The following is a 17,908-nucleotide window of genomic DNA, read 5'->3' on the forward strand; positions in this document are numbered from 1 at the left end:
CCAGAAATTCAGGTTTGAGTGGATAAAAGTCATTCTACTAGTTTAAATGTACTTGTGTTTTCCTTGTCTAACTTTGCAGGGATGTCAGACCTAACTACAGGAAGTTAGGAAGTGTTATACATATGCACAGAAAGCTAGCAATGTCAGCTCTCACCTCAAGTGGTTTCACAGTCATCCGACACTGCTTCAGAAAGTTATGGACTCTGGAATATGGGCTGATGGAGAAAATCTTTGGAATTGAAATCTTTGTCCTCTGCCCTCATATACTTCCACCTTGGAGTGAACTAAACTTGGAGCTTATGTTAAGAAGTCAAGGCTTAATGATCTTGAGGTTGGTACTTTTGGTTCACTCTTCAAAGGTTGTGTGCATTTGGAAGTCTACAAGAGGGAGCATTCTCTACTTTCATCAACTAAACTTGTTTTCTTCTGACTGTGCTTATGTGTGTGTGTGTGTATTAAACTCTTAAATTGCATGTGACCAACTGCCAACCTTTGAATGCTCTGTATGAAATGAATGTGAAAAAAAAAATGCTTTGCAAGCTGGTGATTGTTGAGTCTCATTGAGTCACTGAGAAACACCTTTTTTTTATGAGTTCTAATTATTAATATTCTCCCTTTGTCTGGTACTTTACTGTTGGATGCATACTACGACTAAGCACATTGATTTAAGATATCATTTTGGCTAAGATGTTGTTCAGACACATTGGAATTGAGTTGTGTGCTAATAGGAAAGCAACTTGTTGATTCATTCACTAAATCTTTGGATGCTGAAAGATTTCTTTATTTGTGTACTTCTCTTGGTGTTTGCTCAGTTCAATGAAGCTTATTTGAGAATCCTGATTATGAAAAACTCTTTATTTTCTGATCTTGGGTTGCATAATCTTGACTCTTGTCTGCTATTGCATTACTATTGATCTTAACCTTGTTCCTACATTACTTTGGATCTTACACTCTCTGTGATATTCCATTAATTTATATCACTTCTGTTTTTGAGTTCACAATACACGTACTTCATTGTTATGGAAAAATCTGGGTTGAGTAACCTAATCAGGAGCCGGTGTAGTTGAATAAATGTTATGGATATTGACTGCATGCAACACACACAAAAATTGTGTGCATGCAGTCCTAGGCCAGGCTAGTTCTACATCTCCAGGAGTTGACTAACTACTCGACGCCTAGAGGAATGGACTGGTTTGGTCTCCCCGAAGGTTATCATATTTTTAGGCCATGCTAGTTCTCCTATCCAGGGATTGACTAACTACTCGATACATGTTGGAATGGACTGGCTTGGTCTCTATAGTGATTGAAAAATTGTATAAGCAATGTACTGAGCGTATATTATCAAAAATAAGAAAAGTCAAAACTATGGTGTTATAAGGAGATTATATCGACAGATAGGGGGAGAGTTGAAAGAAATGCTTGCGAGTTTAATCTCTCCTCTAATTCCTTCCCATATTGAAGTACATTTCTTTGCACTTTCACACTCAAATATTTTGTGATATATGATAATCTTTGTTATAAAGAGTGATTTGGTTAATAGAGTCTAAATAGAACATAATATTGCTCACAGTAATTCCTTGTCAGATTTTGGTTCAATCTTTATGTGATATCCTTTGCAGAATTTAATTTCTTATGATTCTCCTATATTCTTGCTTCCGCTTGCTTCTGATGTTGTCTTGGAGAATGATTCAAATTTTGCAATATTTTGGCATTGAAATGTGGCGTGAATCACTCATAGGGGGAGTAGTAATTCTTGCACTACATGTGGTTAAGTGATTTATCTTGAAATTTGGTTCCGCTGCTCGCTTTTATAAGTTATTGTTCTGTGATTTACATGACTTGTTGTTAAGACTTACATGGACTACATGATTAATTCATATGGAGGCAACGAGATTTTTTTTTTCTTTTGCAGATTTCACCCTCTCTTGCCCTTTGTTCTCCATCAACTTAGGGGGAGAAGAAAGCAAGTGCATATAATGATGCTATGTGATGCTTGTAATGAGAAGTTGCATGGAAGGCCAAAGGGGGAGATTGAAGATACATTGGCCTCCATAGTTGATGGAGCTTAAAGTGCAAGAGATGAAGACGGAAATCAAATCAAAGATCAAACAGAAAAAGGATTTCCTAATCAGAGAAAGAGAGCATTGGATTCAATGTCTCATTGCTACCATATAGACTTAATTCCGATATTTTTGAGCATATCTTTTTAATTACTTTATTTGCATATATATATATATGGTAGTTTACATATATGGTTGCTTAATTTCTTATATATATATAACTCACGGTTTTTTTGGTAAGTTTGTTAAGGAATTTAACCCTAGCTAGGAGGTGGAGTCATGGATGATATATTTTCCTTTTTTATAGGAAATATGCATTAAGTAAGGGGGAAAAGTCTCTTCTCTTATAAATAGACATTTCAGAAATTGTGAAGGTAAGAGATTTGGAGCATAGAGAATAGGTTGTGATACATTGGTATTGACATTGATAAACTCATATCTCTCATATATGATGTAGTGCTCATTATAATAGAACTTCTCACAAGTTAGCCCGAAATGCTAGTAAAGAGGTCATGTTAGTATCTCTACTTGTGAAAGCTCTAATCGTAGTTGCATCATTTATATTTGATTGTGTGCTTAACCAAACTATTGATTTTTATTTGCATTGTTGCACTTGAGAATCAATGATCTTTCTGATTCAATCAAAATATGTAGACTTGTTGGAAACGTTCATCTATCTCACGTCCATTATATATACATGCTTATGGAAAAACAATTATGGTAGATCGAGGAGGAAAAATAGAGGAAGAGATTATTACTTAGTGCATTTACCATGCATCTCTATTTTACATAATTATTGTTTAATCGTCCATACATATGCCTAAGTGATATTAAGCATCAACGATTGAGATAATAGAGAGAGACGGACAAGAAACAAATATAGAAGAAACAAGGTGAAACCAAAGAGAAGAAAAATTCACAAAAATGAGAGCTTAGTGCTAGGAGATCTGTGTGACTCCATTGAAGACTTTAATGACAACATCAACGTTCTTAGTGAGGTTGATCATCCGTGTGACTACAACAATCTTAGTGAGGTTGTATCGACACTTGAAGCAACGATTTTAATGAGGTTGTCTCAATACTTAATTGTGACTATCAAGTAAGAAGTATTTTACTTTTGAGAACTATATTGTCATAGATTAAGGTATAATCTTTGTAATATAAATTGTTCAATAGAAAAATAAAATTCTTCTATATTATTTTCCGTTGCTATTACTTGTTCTTGTTTTATCTTTTATTTTCATGGAGACTAGGAAAGAGGTGAGCTCTGAGACATTGATCGGGTGAAATTGATACAGTTGTTGTTTGCAAATGGGGATGGAGGTGAGAGAGCTAGAATCACATATTCAAAGATGGCTTCTCCGTTTCATTTTGACATCAACTAACTGAACACGTGCATGGCACGTGGATGGTGCAAGAGCACCTTGGTGCCTGGAATAAGCTCCAAACTATACCTTAAATATATGGTACCAATGATATCAAGTTGTGATTAACTGATTATCATGTTTAATCATGAGTTACTAAAAATGCATTATTTCTAGTCCCAGTTACTCATGTCCACACAAATATGAAAGATAGCTGAAAATGTTTGTTGGTGTCTTTTCGTGATCCTGCATGCAGTTCTTCTTCTATGGCATACCAATTTTCCTAATTAATAAGTTTGTTAACATTATGGTTATTACTGTTATTAATTAGTTTAAAGATCTCACCTATGTGCCTCTGCATTGTTCTGTGCAAAATATGAGCTTCAAGATGATTGGTTGATAGTGGAATCTTCTTTAGGGAACCATCGCATATCAATGACTAATTACTCTTATGAGTGATTAGTCATATTGTCCATCTTATTGTGCATCTCAAAGTTTAGTTTCTCAGCTTTGTTAACCGTCTGTAGTTTAGATAGTTACTCTAATGGTTATTAACCAGTCTCTATAGCTCTTTAAATAGCTTGTCGTTGCTTCGTTTTGTAATTAAGCAATACAGTTCATTCAAACCTTTTTTTATTCTCTTTGTTTCATCTAATTTCATTCTTCAATATGGTATCAGAGTAGGTATCCTCATAAGACATGCTTATGCAAAATTCATTACTCATTCATCTACTTTCTCCATTAATTCATAATAGCGGGAGGAAACAAACCTGATAAGGGAGACAACATTTCTTCAAACCATGATTGAACTGACACAAGTCAGCGTCTTACCTCAACCCTCTTTAATGAATTTAACTATCTTCATTGGTCTCGAGCGATCAACCTTGATCTTACTGGTAGATACAAAATTAGCTACATTAATAGCACAATCAAACCTCCCGCTACTTCCTCCCCTTATTATAATTAATGGATGGGCCAAGACAAGCTAGTTATGTCATGGATGCTGAATTCCATGGAACCAAAGATGAGAGGGATCTTTGGTTATGCTTACATTGCTTTTCAATTATGGCGGGAAGTTAAGGGCATGTACTCTGATTTGAATAACACTTCTCGTATCTTTCGGCTTAAGAAAGAGATGTCAGAACTTCAACAAGGTAACTCCTCATTCACGTCACATCTTGGAAGTCTGAAAGCCATGTGGAATGAACTTGAGATGTATCAAACGTGCTAAAGAAGATAAAGTCTTTATGTTGTTGACTAGTCTTAACTCTGATTTTGAAGATATAAAGAGCACTTATTATTGTCATATGAGATACCATCACTAGACACTGTCACTAGCGCAATACACAGAGAAGATGTGAGGAAAAAGGTAATGAAGGTGGATCCTGCAGTGCATGATCAAGGTGCAAGCATGACCAAAGTTAGGGCTTTTTCAAATACTATACCACTTTTCTTTCTTCAAGCTTCAAATTTGGCTCTCTCTTAATTAAGTGCTTTCAAACATAGTTCATGACCACGTACTCATTGTTTGCTGTGATTAGCCATCTTAACGTAGGAGGCTAGGAGCCTCTACTGACTTGCTATTTGTCGGTCACACTACAAATTAAGGATATCGACAAATACATCGACAATAAAGCATGAAGAGCTTTTGTTAATAAAGAAATTATGTGTTTCAAAATATCTACCTCGGTCACAGGCTCACAGCTTCGTTGAATAGAGAAAGCATTTTCATGGATTTAGGGACAGGTTTGCTGTAGAGAATCAAAACACTCGGAAAAGGAATAGAACCGTCCTAACATAATACAAATCGAGTAAGACAAACATAGTCACAAGTCACAACTATGGGGATAGGTTGACGGAGAAACACATGATTGTATTGATTAAAGTCCAAATCTCCAATTCTGTACAAAGAAACAGAAAAAATGGGTGCTCTTCTTCTTCATCAACTCCAAATAGCAGTAGCTGTAATCTCATTCTTAGGGTTTTGCTTTGTGATCGAAGCCGTTCCGGACACGAATATAACAAGTGTTCTGTGCAACCAAGGTGTGTATACGTCTGGTGATCCTTTTGCTATAAGCCTTGCTTATATTCTCCAAGAAATGGAGACTGAAACATCAGCACACAAGCACTATGATTACTATGACATATCTCCATATCCTAATGCTTTTGCTTACGGCCATGCTTCTTGCAACCCGAATGTGACGAGCTCGGACTGCACTACCTGCCTCGGTGCTGCGAAAACCGATATGTTAGCTACGTGTCAGAACAACATAGGGGGTCGTGCTGTTCTTGGTGATTGTTCAATCAGGTATGAGCAATACCCTTTCACTGAGTGAATCAGTAGACGATCCCAAAAGAGTTCAAATCTCGAAAGATTTGGTTATTGCTGTTGAGCTGTTTATTTATTGAGTCTGATTTCCACTAGCTAGTGAGTGCTTAATGCATTGGGCAATTTCGATGTACCAATAGATCATAGTTTGACATATGGAGATTTCACATTTGAATGCTTTCCGATCCTATGTTGTATGATATATTGGCCATCTATTCCATGGAGTATTTTAGAAATGAGAAGGAGACAAGTGTTGATTTGAAAAGAAGAAAATGAAGGTTGTTTTTGCTTTGCTGCTACCCTGAATGTCATATTCTTTTTTTGACAAAACTGAATGTCATATTCTTGTATGAGATGTACGTTCACACAATATCAAACCGAATATCCATTTCCCAGTGTTGAATAGAATAGGAATTAGGAACTGTGTTATAACCAAGAATCTGATGATGCCTAAACAACACATGAATAGAAAAAGAAATATGAGATGTATCATGGCTCAACCTAACAATAAGCTGACAGTAGAATCATGTTATATCATGGCTCATATACAGTCACAAAACAAATAGTACGCGGGGGCAATAGAATTCAAGATGCAAACATGGAAAGTAAAACCTTTTCATTCCTTTTGTGTAATTACATCATGTGAGAAAACCAAAACCAGGTGTTTATACAAGGGTTCTCAAGATTGCCTCATCAATCCTTCACATCCCTACAAAAGTATGACTTGCTCCATAAATCAATTTCAACTGTGGTAACAATAAATTTGCTGTAACTACAGTATAAAACCTATCCTTGAAGGTTTCCACTGTCCCCAATTAAGCCTAGCCGAGTGTTGTCGTCAACCGAACGCAATCTGTCATTCCCATTTTCGGCATGTCAAGCAAGCTCCAGTTAGTGCTCAAGAAAAACCCAACTTTCCCCTTCACATACCAGAACTTCACCTGTTAGTGTGAAAGCAGAACAAAATGTTTCACTCTTTATATCCATCCTTTGCAGTGGAGTCCTTCCATGATCATTAGGATGGTGAACTGAGGAACTACCACTCACAATGGAAACTAAGAAGCTTTCGTTGAATTTCCTGAGCGAATGGATTTGTGTTTAAGGAAAAGGGCATAAAGAAGTTCATTCCATGAATCAGGGACGCCAGGTAGGCACCAGTGACTGCAGTCCTGATGGTTGATTGAGGCTGGAGTAGCTCCTAAATAGTACAGAGAAGCATGGCCATCTTTTCTCCACAGAGACATTTTTGTAACATTCAGAAAATCGACTTTTCTTACATGTGATTCATTTGATCGCTCAGATAACACATCAAAGATAGTCTTGTAAACACTGTCGGATAAAACAGGCAACGGGCCTAATCCAGGTAGAGTTTCCAAGTGACAACCACCACCAGCATTCCAATCACTACCACTGATACATAAACAGCCTATTAGTGCTCAGTATGTATACAGTGCCATTGTTAATAATATGCAAAGGGAAAATGTCACTGGTTATGCCATATATGCTAATTACCGAAGCTTATAGAATATGGGAAACCACATAAAATAACATCTGGCAATCAACGTAAACTGAAATGTGGTGTTACAAAAGAAACTAATAATAATCTACCAATGAGAGTATCGGGAAAACCTGAAATGCACAGGAGCGTAAGTTCGATAAAGTACATGAGTCTTGTTCATGTTGACTTCACCATCAATCCAGTCAATCAAGGTTTCCATTGATCTCCGGTATGCAGTTTCTACAGTCATATTCATCTTTATCTCCTCTCCTTCTTGAAAGTAGCATCCCCTGAAAAAACGGCATTTCCAAAGATCATACTTCATGTTGATAAAAGGCATATATTTCTCTCCACACAAAAACTAATCAGATCTTTACCCAACCATGTATTCCATTGACGCAAAGTATATTCATTCTTAAACATCCACATTCACCTGTTTGACTTTACGTTGGGAGCTTGTTTGTAGTTATGTAACGAATATCTGTTGCTATCTACTAGAAAGTAATTAGAACATATATCTTACTCTCTGATGGTTTTCCCATAATTCCACCAGTGGCCAGCATTCAAAACTAGCACATCTGCATCCCTCCAGTGGCTGGACATCCAGTCCATTTGATCCACTTTTAAAGTCAACTTCACTTCCTCTGGGGCACCAGCCGGAGGATGACCCTGAAAGACTAGAAATGGTGACCTGTAGTATTCCACAGTGCAGTTGAAGTCCTCAAACTTGAAGACCAAAAACCCTGAGTGCTTCGTGATTGGCCTCCCATTCACCTCATATATTGAAGTCTTGTTAGGAACTACAGAGGAGAGCATGCAGAGAAGAGACTCCCACTGGTTCCTTCCAATTGAGTCACCTGCAAATACAATACGCCGATTTCGAAGTTTTTCTAACATCATCCCTGCATCAAACCTGTTCTCAAGAGAACAGGGGAACCCATTTAGGCAAACTACCTGTTTAAAGCAGAAGTATTTCATCAAGACAGACCCCTGAGCTAGAAGGAGACATGAGGCTGACCATTATTACAGTATAATTGAAGCTACACCTATAGGTATCTGTACTTGATTACAATGTTAACTAAGTTAAATATACAAAAACATAAGCGGCTTTCCATGTCTTCTGGACTAAGAACAAGCAATTGATCATCAATTATAAACAGAGAACAATAAACCAAATCTCCAATTTCAAAGAATATAGCACTAAACAAAGATTGTTGAAGCACAAGGCAGGTGAAAACACAGGCTGGCAGTCCACAAAGGAAAAACAACACACACCCAAAAACAGAAACCAAACAGAAATTTTTTTCCAGTACTTGAACGGTTCAAATTAGTGATCATAAGGATATACCCAACCCAAAAGGTTCACGGGTACAGCTAACCAACGAAGGAGACATATCAATCAACTTGTACAATGTCCATAACTCAAATTTGTTGGAACAGAAAATGACAATGACAATATCAAGAGAAAGCAAATATGAAACCAGAAACAGAATCCAGCAAAAAATTAGGCCAAACTTAACAGCGTTTTCCCAGGCAAACAAAACAAGTAGAGTCTAGTTCCATAAAGAAGCAAAATTTACACATATAAACCATGATCATTATCTCAAAAATACAACACATATATTCAACTCTTGCCAATTACTCTATCATTATCACTGAAACTTTCATCTACAGAAAGCCAAAGCAACACAAACATGATATTCAAAACTTCACGGAAAGAAAATTCTGGGCAACTTTAAGAAGTAAAGAGATAAAAGGTTACAAAAACCTGGGCAAGTTGCAATCTTTGGGTTGCCAACGCCACTTTGTATAGAAGCTATCAGGCCTCCCATTCTCAGAACACCTAAAACCTCCATCCAAAAATGAACAGTTTTGAGACTGATACAAAGGATAATTCTCATCCCAAACCCAGTTCCCATCAAACACATCACACTCTTCATTCCCCTGATCAAGAAACCCAGACCGTGCTTTCCCACCAGTAGATGAACCATGCAAAAGACGAGACCGTATCCCATGAACAACTGTGCCGTAATCCAAGTAGAAGAAGCAGCCAATGAGCACAACAGTGACCAAGAAGAAGCCAAGAATGCTAAGAGAAGGCTCTAGAGGATTGAACCGCTTGATTTTCTTGATGAACTCCAAGTGGGTCATTGTTTTGTGCTCTCTGAAACTTAGTTCAAAACCCACTTTGCTTGTATAATGGAAGCTTAATGATTCTTCCAGGGCAGGCTTGAGAGAGAGAAATGGTCCAAAGGCAAAAGGGTGTTTAAAAAAGATGGGAGCTTTAGACTTTGGAGAGCGCAGTGGGGTATGTAATGAGAGGGAAGTTGTGAATATTAATGGTGAAAATGCCTAAAGAAGAATTCTTTTCATAATGGGGTTTGGTTTGGTTTTGTTGTTGTAAGATTAGGATCAGAGATATTGGTTTTGGTCTAGAAATCATGCAAGCATTCAAAGCGGTGGTGGTGTCTGATTGAGGTAGAAGAAGATGGAGAGAGAGAGAGAGAGAGAGAGGTGTTTGTCTAGTTTGACGACAAGTAAGAAATGGAAGCACTAAAGACATGGATGCCTTTGTTTAAGGGTTTTAAATTTACACACACTTTCTTGGTGTTTGTAAGTTAAAGATGTAATCTTTGGTTAACTCTCCCATCTCAAGAAAATCATGAAGGCGAAGATTATATTGTTGAAACCGCAATTAGCTTCTCGAATTAGTGATGGCTGGTCGTGTGAATCGTGGGTTTAAGACAAACCATTTGGCAAAAACTGTCCTCTCTCTTTTTTTTTTTTTATGTTTGGTTGTTTGTTTGTTTTTTCTAAGTATATTCTCTAGCCGCATTTTCCCGGTAGAAGTCCATGATTAAACGAGACACTAGTTAGTCATAGCAGCTCATTTTTTGATAATTTACGATTATTCAAAGTAAATCTGTGCTTCTTGTCAATTCATAACTTGAGTTCAACGATCTAGTTTATGCTTTTAAAACTTTAAAACTCGTAATAGTGTAACGTGATCAGTTTAAACCGGCCAGCTCGCATATACATTTGTAGTATTAGGAGTTAGAATTCTGAATTTCTGATTTATCATTTAATCTGCCAATTTGAAATAAGCAAATCATGTTTATTTGCACATCAACATACTTCATATCAGCATTCAGTGTCAACAGGTCGATTGATGAATAAGGAAAACCAGGAGAAATTTTGGGGGCCTTGAACACCAACTTAATATATATGAAAGGACATGTCTATGCTGTCAATTTTCTCATGTTCTCATCGTCACCTCACATATAAAAACTTATACAACATGTCTTTATGAATTGAATATGAAAATGAACGAAAAGAGAAACTTAACTATTTTGAACAAGCGCATCCAGTTAAATTTTAAAAGCTTCTTTCATTGATTCTGTCCATACATCAAGGATTGATTATAATGAATATCAAAACTAACAAATAGAGGATAATAAAGAAAATGTTAAAGAGTGTCACCGTCCTCTATAATCTATATTAACAACCAGGAATTGATGGATACATATGGACCCTTGATTTTAATTGCGAAATTGAATCCCCAACCATTTCCAAGCCACAATCATGCCACAAGAGCCAAGTCAATCAATCATCAGTTGAGAAATTCCAAGAAATGAAATACAGTTAAAAAACAAAAGTTTGAAAATTGTTTTCTTTTTTGATACAATAGAACATTGGTGCCATGCATATATTCCCTTTCAGAAACCAGAAATATGATAAATATTTGAAGACAGGAAATTTAAAATTAACAATGAACCAAGGACATGACAGCAGCCTAAGCATGAGGCGAGAATGGGGGAATATCAGAATTCAGAGGATTCTCAGAGGCGAGAGAATGAGCTTTCACACAAACAGAGACCAAAAACGTGTTTCAAATCTCAATTGGTTAACATATTAGTCTTTTCTGGTTAATAATTGTATTAATTACTATATATGAGACTGAGATTCCCCGTTTTCATCTTTATAATGCAGCACTCCTCTGAGTCCTCTCCCAGTTTCTAGCCAACAAAAGGAGTTCCTTTAATATAAAAAATCATGCATCATGTGCACATGAAAACTTGTTAGCTTTGGTATGTTCGGATACAGTTGTATCTAGGTTTTCTGTTATTTACTTGTTACAGGTAACGGGACAAGCTATATACACAGAAGACATGAAGGGCTTCTAGTTTAAATATTGTCCAGAACTTGAGACCAATTTTGGCTCCCCAAAGGCAGATTTTTCAGATTGCAGTGTAGCAAATCTTTCTGTCACAAGAACACTTTTAAGAAGAAACAGAGGCAAAAACCTTTTGATCAAGGGAAACAAAATTTGAATTTTACATCAGAAGAGTACAAACGTGGAATATTTGTCAGAGCTGTTTAGGTTAAGTGTTGCGAACAAAAACCAGCAACATCTTCACAACACATAGTAACAGAAGGATACAAATGCACAAATGCCACTCAAGATACAAAGTCTATCTAACCTGCTTTCATTTCTCATCTTCTCCTCTTTGAGCTCATTCTGGACTTTCGAATACAGATTGCATGACTCAAGAACTTCGCTGTAGTTTTTGCTGCGGCGGCAGCTCAGTGCTTCCTTGAGAATTAGCAAACTATTTCGTCCATTGACATGAGAACCTTCCATGTCTTTTAACTGCATGCTCAATTCAGTTAACTTAAGAGTTGTCTCGGTGCCTTCTCTTTCTGTACAAATCACTCGGAACTTCATGCTGAGGATGCATTCCACTACTTGACAAGGAAGGATGTCTCTGGCAGGAAGAATGGATCCGAAGCGAATCACAAAGTCTTTGTCTGTTGGCCAATGCCTTTGACCACCAATTGGGCACCAGCTAGCAAGATTAGCAGCTTGCTTCATTTTTCTATTTACGACAATCCAACTAAGCCGGAGACCATCACGAAGCCCCCGCCATAATTTCCCATCTTTCCTTTCTGTCTCCATAGATGTGATTGGTGGCAGGCCGTTAGCAACAGAAAGGAAAGCCTCACCGTCATCGTCATCATCTCTGGCTGCATAGGTTAGAAGATCAATCCGAAATGGGCAGTTGTAAAACCAACCATTGAAGCCGTCTGCGTTTGGGATCCCCCAAAGAACTTTAGAGCAGATTACTTTATCCTTGTAACGGATGTCTACGATTGAAACAAAATCCGATGGTGAGATACTTTCGAACTCATCCATGTCACCGTAGTATTCAGCTTCGGTCCATTCTTCAGGGTACTCAAGGTAGTCGTTCCACTGATAGTCAGTAACTTCCTTGTTTACAATAAGGGGAAAACAATCAGCATAGAACTTTCTGAATCCACCAATGGATGATATTAAATTCTTGACATCTTCCCTATTAGTTGAAGGCCACATAGAAGAGCACACATCTTCCCATAACCTCTCTTCTTTCGAGATGGAACAGAATGCTGCACATGTACATGCTGCAGTAGCCAAAGTTGGTCCATCAAGACGTTTCAATATATCGTAGAAAAGGTCTGTGTTCAAAGATGCCGTGTCCTCAAATGGTGCAACTGACATTGTTGTGGATTCTTGGTTATCTGGGATACAAAGAAACATGATAAATCCAACTATTCACAAATAATTTCATGATATGAAATCACACAATCGACTTGGAGTTTTACACAAACAATTGCCTTGAATTTATACAACTAAATTTCTTAGTCATTTTAGAATATAGAAAATTACCATCAACTAACTTATCATGTGCTTTATGCCTTTATGTAGAGCGATGATTTCCAACTTGATTACAGTAACTATAATTGATCAGTCAATAGAAAGGGAACAAACTCATTAAAAAGTTAATATGTGTAACCAAGCCTGGTTGTAATTTTAAAGTGCTTCAATAAAGAACAATTGTAGAAGAAGATGATGCACGAGAAAACACTACATATTAATAAAAGATTCAGGCTTGAAAATCCTTTTATGAATTATGATAACCAAGATTTTTTTTTCTAGAATAATAAGAACCCAGTAAAATCAGATCCCAAAGTCCCTAGTCCCTACCCATTTTTCTCCCTATAAATATTCAGAAAAAGATAGGAACAGGGAGATGCTGTAATCGTTGCTTACACCAAAATACTGCTTAAAAAAGTGCTCATAATGTTAACATAGTCTAGCAGGAAAGGTGTTCATAAAATTGTGTCCACTACATGTTTCCAATCAAAGCTTCGAGCTTTAACATCATTTTAAGCAGAAACATAAACTGACATTTACATTCCTCCCAGAGATAATACAGTCTCTATAAAACATAATCCTTGACATTGATCTTTCACAAAACTGAACATAGATTTTATAAGAGTAGAAAGTACAAAAACGAAAGAAAGTGAAACGAAAAATAATTACATCATTGGGGTTTGTATTTGAAGTTTGAAGAGTAAAAACAAAGACCACTTAGATACACACTGAAAGTTGGAAACCAGTAAGGAAACAGTACAACGGAGACTACTATATACAAGAGAGGGCTTTAGATTTTAGATAGAACTGTTGAAAATAAGGCAGGGTACTGCATATGCTGCCAAGTTGCAGGTGGTTCCTCAAACTATGAACAAAGAATACTTGCAGATTTTCGGTGGTCATTTGGGTGAGCTTTACTTGTTTCTATTTAATGTAAGAGCATAAAGACATGAAGCATTTCAAATCAAGAAACAGGGATGAACAATCAAATATACCACCTGCATCGAGTGAATAGAGAATGATGCTTATATGCATAGTCTGACAACCCAACATGAGTTTATGTATCATTAGACAAGATCTCAATTACTTTAAAACATAGTAACAAACCTAAGCAAGAGCTAATCACTTCCTAAACATACGATTTAGCAATCACAACTCCACTATCTCAATCAATTACTCAGGTTAAGGAAATAAGGCAAAGTGAGAGGACCTCTTTCTTCTTCTACTCTTTTTACGCAAATCCAGAATAGTAGATAACGCAGGTTTCATATGAGTTCAAAGGATTGGGTACCTCTGAAACCAGAATACACAAAGCCAAGTGCTCATTCGACAAGGAAATTTAAGAGATACAGACTTGGTAAAAGGACAAGATAAATCTGACAGACTAGTACTCCAACATGAATGACCAAACATCATATTGGATTCTCTCCATGGAAAAAGAGAGACGCACTTGGTTGCCAAATTCATTTTGAAATTTGAAAAGGACAGATCAATCAATACAGAAAGTAAGGACCAAACATTTAAGAGGTGGGCAATGGTAGCAATCAAACAAGGCCAAAAAAAAAAAACAACTTGGTTCTGAAGAGTGCCATAATTTGGCAGAGCAAAATGAAACACATCACAGCCAATTCCCTTTCTTTTTGCGACTTCAAATGAGAAAGGTCCCAATCTAAATGCTTCTAATGAATGCTTGGCCAATAAATGAGACACAATCCACCCAAATCAAAACTAACCCACCAAAACGAAAATCTTCATCACACAAACCAGAACTGAAACTTTTCTACACAATCAGAACCAAGAAACTGGGAAAAAGCGGAACTGGGTTAGGATGTACCAACCTCATAGATTAGCCACGAACAACTCCCATGAACATGAACAAAAGACGCTGCAACCAAAGCACAAGGAGCCGGGCAAGCTTTGACTAATTGTAGTTTCCAATGTAAAGAGGAAGGAAAGGGAGGAACAACCTTAATAGTTTTCAAATAGAAAAAAGGGTATGCAAATCCGATGAAGGGTGTTTGATGATCAAAGAGGGAGGAGAGGGTCGTGGGTCACTTTCCACAAGGGGTTTTTGGAAGAGGTAAACTGACTGGAGCAAAGTGACTTTGTTTGTCCTTGTTACCAAACTGGATACAATGAAAGAGGGAATCAAGTACAAGATGATATTTGGGGAATTCTGAAGCCTTCTAGCTCTTGCATTTTTGTTTTAACCACACAAGTTTGGCCACATCGTCGCTATAATTTATTGAACCACCCATGCTTCTGTGTCCTCATTTATGCCTACCTCTCTCAATCTATCCTCTTGTAACTTGCATTTCATATCACATTCTCAAAAATATTCATGTTCTTATCCCAAATAAATATCTTATTGTTCTTCTCTTCATTTGTCAGGGGAGGCGGGAGCAAATTTGAGGAGAGACTAGCCCAAGCTACCTAGTCTGTAAATTGTAATTAGTATTGAAATAACTTGAGATAAAAGTAAACAAACTCATGCATTTGTACTTGTTTGCAATTATGTGTCATGAACACAAAGCTGAAGTGATCTCTTCTAAATACTTCGAAGCGACGTGTGTATTGTGAGGTGTGACAATGAGAATAGTAACATATAAAGCAAGAATGCTATCTTTTATAGGACGTATCACTCTTGTAACATATGAGTTATAAAATGTAATAATTGAACACATAATTGGAGTGATGGAATGCTTTAAAGAGCTGAAATGTATTCTAAATAGAAGTCTTTTATCATTTCGTGCAAAGCAAAATTTCCTATTACTCCGTGGACCAGTAATGGCATTCATCGCCACCAATGCTTTCATCAAGTTAATCAAGCTTTCTTGTATTGGAGAAAACCATCATAAATAGAATTAAAGAGCATAATGTGGATTAGGCCAACTATGAAGAAAGAATTTTCACACACAACTCGCATATGCATAATAGTATGATCACACACACTCAACACTTGACTAGTTGGACCAATCATCTGGTGTGGCTTCTTCATTCACTCGCAAGTTGCGCCACGATGACAGTTTACGAGTTCTATCCCCGAGTTGGTCACCGGTTACGGGCGACCGGTGAGAGCTGCGAGATGTGATGGTTTTAATGAATAAAACGATGGGCGGGATTTTGTGGAACTAATATTTCCGAGAAGATGACAGCTTGCCAGAACCAGAAACATATGGAGGTCTGAGGTCTCTCTATAGAGGCTCCACGTACATGATATACAAAAAAACCTGGACTCCGTCCGATAAGGACATGATACCAATGTTGGTATAACCAAGGCATTTCTAGGTTGGTACCTAAAATACACACTGGCTACGTATCTGGTAGATTCAGGCATAATCACATTATAGATTTCCATTTTCGTAAAAACCCCATAGTCCATGGTAATTGTAAATGAATATCAATGTAGAGTAAAATCTCGATCAAACGTTACCGAAGGCCACCTAATATTGCTCAAATTCGGCAATGATTTAGTCTTTATGCCACATATGCTGCCGGCGTGATGCAGGCGGCTCCTAAAAGGATCGTCTACCTAGCATTTGGTATTGACAAATTGAACTTTTTTTTTTGTTTTGTTTCATTTTGATGCCTTTCGGTGCTCGCATAGTTTTGAAAAAAAATCGAAACATATTGGGCCAGTTATTGTTCCTAAACCCAATTACTTTGGGCATAGGTTGCACGGACACGCCATTGCAGTGGCGTATCGCGTGTCCGACACGTACACGCACACGGACACGCCCCAATACGCGCCAGACACGCGAACTGACTTTGGACACGGTCCGGACACGCGGACACGCACCAACTCATAATAAAAGTGAAAGTGCTTATGGTGAGAATCAAACCTTGATCATCCAAGACACTCAACAACTCCTCAACCATTCCAACAGATTCAGTTTTTGTTATATTTATGCATACTTTAATATATATATATAAGGAGAGAAATTCGTGATAAAAATAAGAATACTTGTGGTGGGATTCGAACTTTGGTTATCCAAGATATTTATCAAGTCTTTAGTCATTTTAACAAGTTATGGTTTCATCATTTTAATGCACATTTTGACATATATATACATCTAAAATTCTAAATACTTTCAAATTTATAAAATAATTTTTTTAATAAATATATATATATTAAAATAATATTTAATTAACGTGTCCACCACGTGTCTGTGTCCAAAAAAAATTCTATATGTTGTGTCTACATATCGAATCGTGTCCGTGCTACTTAGCTTTGGGCTCATCTAACTTTACCCCAAGTAATCCCAGTGTCAAAGTCAAAATTCTGGAAATAATCACAGGTTTAAGACTAATAGAACTCAACTCCAGAAATTCTCATACATGAAAGCATAATTCGAGCTTAAATAAAAGCCAGAATTCCATAAAAATAGACATGACAAAGTTTCAATTCAAGAGTAATCTGATGATTAATAACACAACTAAGAATCGAAACCCCACAGTTGGTAGTTTGGTACTACTAGTCTAACTACTTCAAGCATCATCCTTAGGGGTGTCTTCGGTCTTGGCGGCGGTCTCCTCCGCCTCGACGACGTCATCAGGGTCCCGGGCCGGGTCGGACTTGTCCATGGCGGATCGGGCCTTGTCGAGCCAGGGCTTGAAGGCGAGCTCGATGGCCAACCACCCAACAGCCAAGGCTCCGAACACCACCACCGCTTGCTTGGAAGCAGAACCTTTTGCCATCGCCGTCGTCGTCTTCCTTTGAAAGCAAGTTAAACTTTTGACTCAGAGTTTCAAATTTCTCTACGCGTCTCTCAACCGTGGAGGAGGGAGAGATAAAAGAGTTAAATAGGGTTGTTTTCGGGTATGGGCCATCAAGTGGGCCATGATGCTTGGGAAATCAGGAACCCGAATGAGAGAAGAGCACACTAATTGCAGTATTTATCCACTTAAATAATTTAGTAAAATCTGGAAATTCAATAGAAAATTATTTAATAGTAGTAGACCACA

General features: G+C 37.3%; 4 protein-coding genes across 4 annotated transcripts; 1 reads left to right on the forward strand and 3 right to left on the reverse strand.

Annotated features, from left to right (window-relative positions):
* The first annotated feature begins 5,310 nt into the window (after window positions 1-5,310).
* LOC126784728 (antifungal protein ginkbilobin-like protein) lies at window positions 5,311-6,042 on the forward strand. Its single transcript, XM_050510220.1, has one exon. The coding sequence runs from the start codon at window positions 5,347-5,349 to the stop codon at window positions 5,758-5,760; it is 414 nt and encodes a 137-aa protein (XP_050366177.1). The 5' UTR covers window positions 5,311-5,346; the 3' UTR covers window positions 5,761-6,042.
* A 295-nt stretch (window positions 6,043-6,337) lies between these two features.
* On the reverse strand, window positions 6,338-9,761 carry LOC126784721 (protein trichome birefringence-like 10). The gene is made up of 4 exons (XM_050510212.1): window positions 9,020-9,761; window positions 7,775-8,164; window positions 7,383-7,541; window positions 6,338-7,163 (listed from the first exon to the last, which is right to left on the reverse strand). The coding sequence occupies exons 1-4, from the start codon at window positions 9,400-9,402 to the stop codon at window positions 6,809-6,811; spliced, it is 1,287 nt and encodes a 428-aa protein (XP_050366169.1). The 5' UTR covers window positions 9,403-9,761; the 3' UTR covers window positions 6,338-6,808.
* Window positions 9,762-11,544: 1,783 nt separating this feature from the next.
* On the reverse strand, window positions 11,545-15,070 carry LOC126784723 (F-box protein At2g27310-like). Its single transcript, XM_050510214.1, has 2 exons — window positions 14,782-15,070; window positions 11,545-12,807 (listed from the first exon to the last, which is right to left on the reverse strand). The coding sequence occupies exon 2, from the start codon at window positions 12,785-12,787 to the stop codon at window positions 11,666-11,668; it is 1,122 nt and encodes a 373-aa protein (XP_050366171.1). The 5' UTR covers window positions 12,788-12,807; window positions 14,782-15,070; the 3' UTR covers window positions 11,545-11,665.
* Window positions 15,071-17,253: 2,183 nt separating this feature from the next.
* On the reverse strand, window positions 17,254-17,702 carry LOC126784730 (outer envelope membrane protein 7-like). The gene has a single exon (XM_050510222.1). It carries the CDS (start codon window positions 17,639-17,641, stop codon window positions 17,432-17,434), a length of 210 nt encoding a protein of 69 aa, XP_050366179.1. The 5' UTR covers window positions 17,642-17,702; the 3' UTR covers window positions 17,254-17,431.
* Window positions 17,703-17,908: the final 206 nt, after the last annotated feature.

This window comes from Argentina anserina, chromosome 2 (genome assembly GCF_933775445.1).
Source record: "Argentina anserina chromosome 2, drPotAnse1.1, whole genome shotgun sequence".
Taxonomy (NCBI): domain Eukaryota; kingdom Viridiplantae; phylum Streptophyta; class Magnoliopsida; order Rosales; family Rosaceae; genus Argentina; species Argentina anserina.